This window comes from Lotus japonicus, chromosome 4 (genome assembly GCF_012489685.1).
Source record: "Lotus japonicus ecotype B-129 chromosome 4, LjGifu_v1.2".
Classification (NCBI taxonomy): domain Eukaryota; kingdom Viridiplantae; phylum Streptophyta; class Magnoliopsida; order Fabales; family Fabaceae; genus Lotus; species Lotus japonicus.
In genome coordinates, this window is record NC_080044.1 from 8,535,842 (window position 1) to 8,545,758 (window position 9,917).

The following is a 9,917-nucleotide window of genomic DNA, read 5'->3' on the forward strand; positions in this document are numbered from 1 at the left end:
AAAATTTCCCTAAATGCAGGGGTAAAATTGGGGACGAAAAAAGAATCAAATGTCAGACACAGAAAAATTTAATAATGAACCCAATGTAGTAATATAGAGAAGAACAAAAAGTGTGCCAAACAAACTTACTATTACATTACATAACAGCCTTTAAGATTTCTATAAATTGGTTGACAGAACATGCGAAACCAATGCGAACTGCATAAATTGCACAATGCCTATTTTATCATTCTCAGCCTTTGTAATTGAAAATCCTTAGCTCATAAGCCATTATAAGTCTACTTGTCACCACCCCCAACCATTTCCATCACCAACCATTTCCATCATGTTCTTACCTGTTCCCATCGGTGTCATCAATCTTCGCAATCCACGCATGCCTCCTAATTGATTTAGCAATGAGGCACTGAAATCACCATTTGGACTTTTAAGCCCTTTCTGTTTTCTCCACATCCTTGCAAGATACTTGTACTCTGCCAACATTTCCACTACTTCCCTAACATGACAACCAGAACCTTGAGCTACTCGCATCATTCTTGACTCATTCATGAGTTTTGGGTTTGATGTATCCAACTCTGAAAAACATTAGCAATTAAAGATTAGCAGGTGACGATGTGCTAAAGATCATCTTTAAAAATATATACACATATATATCCAATGCTTGCCTTCGTTTGTCATTGAGTCCATCATTCTCATGTAACGCTTAATTTTAGCCTGGTTTTCCTTCTCACGGCCTTTTTCCATTAATTCAGAACCAAAACATGGCAGGGCAGAAAATACCTACATAAATCAACAAATCATTATTCACAGGGGAAAAAAAAGAGCCCCTCGTTCCACAACCATGTAAATTTATGTGTGCAATTAATTCAGTGAAACATAAATAGGGACGCAACCTGGTCAATAGGACCGATTTCAAGGAAGTTTTGAAACTGCTTGTACATAATCCTTAATGTGTAGATTCCTTTTGACAGCTTTTGAAGCAGTTCATGCCGTTGATCCATAGGAACAACTTCCTGAATTTTGTCCATGAAACCAGACAAGTCTTCCATGCCTAGTTCAAAAGTCATTTGACATGACTAAAGATTAGTATTTAAGGGAACTTCCATATCATATATACTTGAATAAGTGAGGGGTAACATAAAATTCATGTCCAAGACAAAAACCAAAAGCACCCACCTAATAGACGACTAACAAATGGTTCAACATCAAAAACTTCAAATTCATCCATGTGTTCTCCAGTTCCAATGAATATGACAGGACTCTTAGTTGCCGCAACACTGGACACACAAACAAATGATAATAAGCCTACATATTCAAACCATAAGCACAAACACAAATCATATTTACATAGGTTGGTATTAAATCATATTAACGAAGACTTACGCACTAAGAGCACCACCACCCTTTGCATGGCCATCCATTTTAGTGACAATGACAGCTCCCACTGCAACACTCTGTTTAAATGCTTGAGCCTGATCAAAAGCAGCCTGACCGATACTGCTGTCCATGACAAATATAACAAGATCTGGTTTCTGAACAATGCAAAGAAATGACATCAGAGATTATTGGCTTCTGAAAACAGACATTGATGCAGACAGTATCCAGAGAAAATACCGTTGCTTCTAAAACTTGGCGCATTTCTTCAAAAAGAGCAGCTTCTTGTTTGTGCCGTCCACTGGTGTCAACAATAATAAGATCACAGTTTTCTTTCTTGAATCTTTCAACACCTTCCACGGCAATTTTCACAGGATCTGATTCTATATAGCTGCAGAGTAATGGGGCATAGCAACCACAAAAATTACTTAAGCATTAAGATTGTAGGCAATGAAAAACAAATTGTATAATAGAAGAAGAGTGGTAAGGACAGCATAAATGATAGAGCAGGAATTGTACATAAAGACAAAATTCCAAATAGATCCTAGGGAGGAAGAAAGAAAGAATAAAGCTCTTTATTTGTTGCTTGATTTTGTTTGTCAGTAATGCAATATATTCCAATGGAAAAATAACATAGCGTGTCTATGAGAAAGATTGTAATCTGTCTCCAGTCGACAATGTTTCAAGCAGCTTCTGATTTCCATTTTTCTTGGGTCCTTTTCCTTAGACTTTCTTTTGTAAAAAAAGTGCACAGGTGAAAGCTAAAGAAAAAGGGTAAGTCTTTTGTAGGCATTGGAACCTGAACAATGCGATTTGAGATTAAAGAGTGTATGACATATGGGCTTCAGATTTAGCAATTGATAAAGGTGATTAGACATGGCCGATCTCAGCCTTGTCCTAACTCGGCCAGATACTCCCAAAACAAACTTGGGGAGGGGCGGGGGGTTGGGGGTATTACTTACTAGAAGGCCAAGTTTGACCTATTACTAAAATCCAAGACAAAAAATTTCAGACTATGAAGCAAATTCAGTCTCTAAAAACTATACACCATTCTTGTTTAGGAAAATGTTCAGATTAGGTTGCCGAAAAAGAATCAGCAAGTTCTAATAAAACATTTATCTCATGGTTTCAAAATCTAGATAAAAAATATGACCAGCCAACATAAAAGCCAAATAGAAACATAACTGTGGTTGTGCGTCTTCAACATCTACAACCTCGACTCTATTATCAAAAGCAATGCAGGTATCATGTTTAGCTATAGAACATGTATCTACAGATCAATTAAATTACCTCCAGTCACAGATTCTGAGTTTGCATTTTACATAGAATATAAACCTATAAAACGAATGCTAACGAGAACCTTCCATAATAAGGGATCTTAGCTTTAGTTGCATTTTGCTTCAACTGATCAAATGCATCAGCTCTGAATGTATCAGCACATACTAGAGCTGGCTTCCAGCCTTTCTTTTGATGATAATGTCCATATTTTGTACAAGTTGTGGTTTTTCCAGATCCTGAATTCGTTCAAGAAACATATAACTGATATAAGCAATTATCCATGAATAATGTATAAATTTTCTCATAAAATTTAGAATACATGATTTGGATGGTTGATTTACATAGCAAAACAATTTTGTGTCAAATTAACTCAAGCCCATTATATGAACAAATGACATAAAAACTTGTTTAATATGCAACAAATCTTGTAAACCAACAATCATGACAATACTTGCTTTTCCTTCTTTGAGAGTAAAAGAGCCATATAAGTATCCATCAATAAGTATAAATGCATCTTATCTTCAAAAAGACATGGACAAACAAGTACCCAACAACGAAAGCCAGAAATCACTTATTAAAACACTGTATAAATTTAGAATTCATGATTTTGATGGTTGATTTACATGCCAGAATCATTTTATGTGAAATTAACATAAGCACATTATATGAACCTTGTAAACCAACAATCATGACAACACTTGCTTTTCGTCTTTTGGGAGTATGAGAAGGCTTTCCAGAATCCAGAAGCTTACAGAGTTCATCGATCACAGCCTAGAATCCACAAAAGATTACAGAGAAGATAACAAAAAGTCATGACAATTGTCAACAACAACAGGAAACTGTGTCACCCAACGTGAAATCCAAGACCGACCCATTATCAAAGATTGGTATTGAAGAAACAAGAGAGGAAAAAAGGGGTTACTTGGCAGAATATCTTGCGCTTGTTGTGGCCTGCAGTGAGATCGTCGAGGTTGACAATCTTCTTGATGTTGGTCTGCATGTCGCGGACGAGCTCGAATTCGACACCGGATTGAAGAAGGGCGCGAGTGATCTCGTTGAGGCATTCGTTGAGGACCTTCTCATTGATCATGGTGGCATTGCTCATCTGCTGAAGAGCACGAGAAATGTTTTCACCTAACTGTTGAAGAACAACCATGTTTCTTTCTGAATTGGCAAGTGAATTGAATTTCTCAAATTAGGGTTTGCACTGGATGGAATGGAACCTCGGTTTTTTCTTTCTTGGGAGGGAAGGCATTTGCACGGGGTGGAATGCAAATGGGATTTATGGCAAGAGAGTCTTGGTGGATAGTCTTGTCTAGTTGTCCTGACTCTTGTGTTCCTTTTCAAAATTCAAAAGATTGTGGACACTATTTTAAAACTCGGCCACTGAGTGATCGATTCGAACGTGACACTGGGTTAATGGGTCATCTGGCCGGATTGGTGGGCCATTAGTCAAATCGATCGACTCATTTTGTTGAACAAATGACTTTATCACTCTAAATTACTATATATAATAAAATATGTTCACATATCACTAAACTTTTACGCAACGGAGCGACGTATTTGTTGGCCAAAGAGTCGGCAAGGGGTTGGCGCACAACGACGGGTTTGGAATCAGCCTCCGTCGTTTCTAGTCCCAGCGTTGGCACAGGATGCAGTAGGATAGTTTTTTTCTATTATTTATTCTTGTTTTTAATTCCTAATGTAACCAAAAAAAAAACCTCTTGTGTGGCTAAGCGGTAGTGTCTTCCATAATGTGACATGTATAGTTTTTCGATGTATCAAAAAAAATGTGACATGTATAATCGATCCACTAATAGACTTAGACCGGTCAGGTGATTAGAGTCCCGATTAAACTGGTCAGACGGGTCATCCCAAACCGAATTTTAAAATATTAGTTGTAGGGCATCAATAAACATTATAAAGGAGTATTAAATTGATTTTTGTATGTTAAATCTTTGAGATGTTGTGTGTTATTAAAGAAACCATATTCATATTTTATCTACAAGCAACCATCATTTCACTTTTATGTATTTTAAAAGAAATCACGGTAAAGTGACTAAAAAATATCATGAAGATAAAATTTATGGGATTAAGAACCATCGTACTATTACAAAGAACCATAATAATAATCAATGGAAAATGTTGACACATTTATATTCCTCCACAAAAATATGTCTAGGGTTGTAGGAGCAAGATGATCTTTAATAATTGTTGGGTGTCTCATGTGTCTCCCTGCAATGAGATTTGGGCTAGAAGTGTAGGATAAATGAAACTATTATTAAGGAACTACTAAGTGCAAATAGAAGTGCTAATCCTAATTGTTCCCTTATTCAATGGTTTCCCCTGAATTGTTGAAGGTAAATTCTAATTGAGTGTTTTCTTTGTCTAGGAATGTGGCAGCGTGGGGCGGAATGGTCAGGGAAAACTTTGGTACTTTTTCCTTTGCATATTGTAAGAAGTTATGTCGTTGTTTTGCTCTTCATGTGGAATTGTGGTGTACTTTGTTGAGATTAGATTGCTCCGTCAAAGAGCCTTTCAGAAGGTGATCATTGAATCTAACTCTTTTTGTCGTGTACGTTACTTTCTTGGGTTATGGTTGTGCTTCTTCTCACCCATGTGCGCAGTTACGTTGGTGAGTCAGATCCGGTATATTGCAAAGTTTCTCGCATGTCACATGGAGACACATCTTTAGAGATGCGAACTTTGTAGCAGATGCTCTAGCTAAGCATGAATTAGATTTGTTAATGCCTTCGGTTGTTTAAGAGACTCTACCTAATTTCTATTATATCATGTTTCTACTAAATAGTGCTACTCGAGGCTTGTAGTTTTTCATGCTTGTTTTTGTTCATTTGGGTGTCTTTAGCCCTCTTAATTTATCAAGATAAAATTCGAGTATTTATTGTAAAATAAGACGAAGTTGTCTCTTAATTATTATTTTTTAAACTGCCTCCTAATTGTATTTTAAAAAGATGAATGTCATTAACATAAACTCAAATACATAGTTCATCATCACATCCTTCTCACGAAGGACACTTAGTTGAGTGTTATGTCTTCGGCACAATGCTAAATAGGATAAGATTTACCCTGTTATATACTAGTATGAATGTGTGATACATGTGATATGCATGAGATATGCGACTTTTTTAATAGTGAATAATAGATGACATATTCATATTAAAATATATGGATTTGAGTAAGTCATCACAACTATTAATATTGATTATTTACTTTAAAAAATCAATAAAGAAACTCAATAAATATTTGTAATGACTTGTTTTACCTTCTAAATTGAGTCTCTCACTTAAGAGAAGACATACCTAACTTTTAGATATGATTGGTAAATTGAAAGTTAAAAACCCTCACTTAGAAATAGTAACTAAACTCCCACCTAAGCTAAAAGATTCAAGAGAATTTACTACCTTGTTGTAGGAAGGATATTTTGAAAAGAGCTTCACAAATTGTGGGTGTAAGTGTCCTCTCACTCATTTGATCGAAATTTCTTGTATAGGTTGGCTCCTAAATCCTAACGAGTAACCACCATTCCTACTTTAAAGGAAATGAAGTGATTTACTAATAACTAGTGCTTTTTTACCCGCGCGTTGCACGGGGAATATATCTATTGTATTTGATACATCGATTTATATTTTAAATTATAAATATTTAAGATGCTAAGAATGTAAGAATAATCATAATAAAGATGTAGATATTTAAAGAGCACAAATTTTGAAAAACACAGAAGTTAATAAACCAAAAGCTTTAATTTGTACATATGTGAGGTATAACTGAATTTTATTTGTGAAGATGTATACTCGTGTTGCATAAAGGGTAATGCTTTTGTGTTTTAGATATATAACAACACATAAATATATAATTATTTTTTAAATTATTAAAAATACACTTAAGTTATAGAAAATGAATTTTTTTTTAACTCGTACAAATTTTCATTTTCATGTAAAATGTTTCTCCCTGTGAGATCTCGTAACTCTAATTTGTTAGCACTAATAAATTTAGGTCATAATTTTATAGTACATATGTATTAATATTTTGTATTCCTCTTACTTTTCTTATTATCAAATTATTATAGTTATATACTTATATAAATATACACTCTTAAAATTTTGAAAATAATACTAAAGTTAATTATATTAAATTTATTCTATTAAAATAATATCAATTAATTAGTTTAGAATATAATGATTGTATAAAAAAAGTATAATGATACTTTTTATATAAAACAAAATCTCACGTAGATAGCATTATAGTACTTTAAAATTAAAACATACAATTGAAAATTATACGCAAATACAAACAACAACCGCTTTTAGGTTTCAGAGCAGACTTAAATGCAAATCATCTTAATCAATGGATTCTCATTTATCATAGAAACAAAATCTTATAAATTTCATAAATCAATATAGAAGGGGAAATTCTAGTGTGTTTTTACCCGCGCGTTGCACGGGGAATATGTCTATTGTATTTGATACATCAATCAATTATTTGATTATTTAAAATATATTAAACAACATATGAAATAGAAGGGTCTCAAATGCTAAGCAAAGTGGACCAAAAGACTTGTCATCTAAGCCTGATTGAGATCAAGATGAAATCGTTTCACATTCTTCATGAACATGAAAACAATGACACAAATAATAGATATAAGGAATCACCAATAAAGCAAACGATAAACACATATTATGGAAAAAAAAAGGATGTGATAGTAACACTAATTATCAGGATTGTAAAAGATAAATCATAAAGTATGACATCATTTTGTGTTTATACCAAGTCATCCAAGTTTGAGTCAATATTGCAAGGTACCTACAAAATTTATGAAATATATCGGAATTTTTTTTTGGTTTGTTTGCTCTGTCCTGTTTTCTTTCCGGCACTTTCTAGGTTTTCCTATCTTTCTGTCTTTGGGTTTCTTCTGTTTGGTTTTTGTCTGGCTCGATCTTTGGGTGTACTTTCGGGTTTTTTCCGCCGGTGTTGGTTGGTTTGTATTTCCTGCTTAAGAGTTTGCTCTCAAGCCTTTTGATATTATATATATATATATATATATATATATATATATTTATTTATCTTTCAAAAAAAAAGTTTGACTTTTTTATTAGTAGTTTGTCAACACTACTTTAGTTGCATATAATAATAAAATGTGTAAGAAATATATATTGATTCGTCTACTTGAAATTTGTCTTCTAAAGGAGAAGAGCCGAAATATATAGGGAGTTTATGATCTTTTATAGTATATCAAGTAACAATTTTGTGTCTAAGAGTGACGACTGTCCTATTACCACAACGTGATTCCACCCTTAGTACATTCATTAAAAAATTATTCTTTTTTTGAAAATGAAAGAAATAGCACGTGATTCTTTTTAAAAAAATTCAACGTGTCAATACATTAGATAACAACTGTGATTCTGTTACATATTTAATTTTTTTAAAAAAGTGATTATTAAACAATAGATGAAATAGAAGAGTCTGAAATGTTAAGGAAAGTGGACAAAAAAGAATCACCAATAAAGTAGATGATAAATACATATTAATCATGGAAAAAAAAAGAGCGTGATAGTAGCACAAATCTGAATTGTGAAAGATAAATCATAAAGTATGACCTCATTTTTTTTATTTCAAGTCATCCATGTTTGAGCCAATATTGCAGGGTGCCTACAAAATTTAAGATATATATCAGACTTTGTACATACTTGTTTTAATCAATAAAGAATTATTTCATTGTAAGGGAAAATAGATCGAACCTTAAACCGACAATAATATTTTTGCATCAGATGTTCATCAACTTATAAGATGTCATAGACATCATGTTAACAATGAAATAAAGTTAGGTCACTTAGAAGTCAGTTTGTATTAAAAAAACTATTAAGATAAAAAATTAAACTAACCACTCATATGTTCTCAAAAACTTCTTGGTAGACAACATTGGGCTTGGAGTTTGAAACTACCCCTTGTTTATCCCCTAGTGTTTTTTACCCGTGCGTTGCACGGCAAATTGATTGTTGGAGTTGACATTAATAAAAAATATAACAAAATGTGATGAGTATAGAGAAATACGTGTGGTATAGAGTAAATTATATAAGTTGTTTGTATGAGAGCTGTGATAGTAGAGAAAGAATGACGTAGATTCTCTCCCATCGTTGGGTTAAATAGAGAATAAGAGAGGGAATTAGTTTGCCATGAATCGACATTTAAATAAAAATAAAAATATCAAAATATAAAAACAATGATAGGCTTAATAAATTAATAAGATTACTCCCTCCCAATAACCAAAAAAATTAATAAGATTACAATTTGAAAGCTAAAAAAATTGATCAAACTTTGTTCTATGTCTACTCAAAATGAGAAGATTGAAAAAATACATAGGACCCACAAAATCTGCCCCCTTTATCTCTCATCCCTTGCCAATCAAACACACTAACTCTTATCTCTCTCTCCTCTATTTCTCTCTTCTCTTTCACTACCATATCAAACAAAGCATTAGAGAACCTAGTTGAATAGTTTAGCAAGGCTATAACAAAATGGCATAGGAGTTCTTGGAAAATAATTTTAAAATTTCTTTAAATTATTTTTCAAATCTTATCCAATATAGCTTTTGTTTGAAAGTAACATATCCACTTCATTAGCATTCTTTGTGTGCAATCACCCTCCTCTCTCTCTCTGTCTCTCTATTCTCCTGCCTACAACTCATTTCCTTCTTCTAGCTTCTCATACCTTATTTCAAGTAGTGCCTTGATTTCTTTAAGGCATTTGATTCAAATTAGCCTAATTGAACCAACCAAAACACATAAAGAATAAAATTAAAAACAGACACATAAGTAGCTTCAAACCAATACATTAATCTTATGAATCAAATGCTAGACATAAAGAACTTTTAACTAAAAGGATTCATTCTCCTACCTCAGAAATTAAAAGCATTAAGCCACATGCTTTTCCTTCTCAAACTCTATCTCGAGCCTTTAATGTACTTCAACAATTCTTCTCTAATTTTTTTTTGAAATCTCCTACATTCTTCATTCCTTAGCATAGTCTGAGAAAACAAATCATAATATGTCTTAGATCAAGAAAATCATTTCAACCTACAATATTATATCAAGAAACTGATTTTGGAGCAACACGCGTAGGTAGATTGGCGGAACCATCACCTATAACCCGAGTCAAAATAAGATTAGACATAAACAAAACTATGCAAAGAAGGAATTTGAAGAGGAAAAGGGAGAATGCTCACCACTTTTTCCGGCCAGCTCTCCAATTGA

The 9,917-nt window shown here is 33.2% G+C and overlaps 1 protein-coding gene across 1 annotated transcript; it reads right to left on the minus strand.

Annotated features, from left to right (window-relative positions):
* Positions 1 to 57: 57 nt before the first annotated feature.
* LOC130715980 (signal recognition particle subunit SRP54 2-like) lies at positions 58 to 3,952 on the minus strand. Its single transcript, XM_057566157.1, has 9 exons — positions 3,572 to 3,952; positions 3,321 to 3,420; positions 2,732 to 2,885; positions 1,612 to 1,762; positions 1,381 to 1,529; positions 1,174 to 1,274; positions 891 to 1,048; positions 663 to 777; positions 58 to 572 (listed from the first exon to the last, which is right to left on the minus strand). The coding sequence occupies exons 1-9, from the start codon at positions 3,803 to 3,805 to the stop codon at positions 286 to 288; spliced, it is 1,449 nt and encodes a 482-aa protein (XP_057422140.1). The 5' UTR covers positions 3,806 to 3,952; the 3' UTR covers positions 58 to 285.
* Positions 3,953 to 9,917: the final 5,965 nt, after the last annotated feature.

Bases quoted from the DNA above. Each gene is read 5' to 3' on its own strand.
- LOC130715980 (XM_057566157.1), bottom strand. From the start codon at position 3,805: ATGGTTGTTCTTCAACAGTTAGGTGAAAACATTTCTCGTGCTCTTCAG. The intron at 2,886-3,320 runs GTTCATATAATG...GAACGAATTCAG, and splicing joins CATGATTGTTGGTTTACAAG to GATCTGGAAAAACCACAACT. The intron at 1,530-1,611 runs GTATTTTCTCTG...TGCATTGTTCAG, and splicing joins GCCAAGTTTTAGAAGCAACG to AAACCAGATCTTGTTATATT.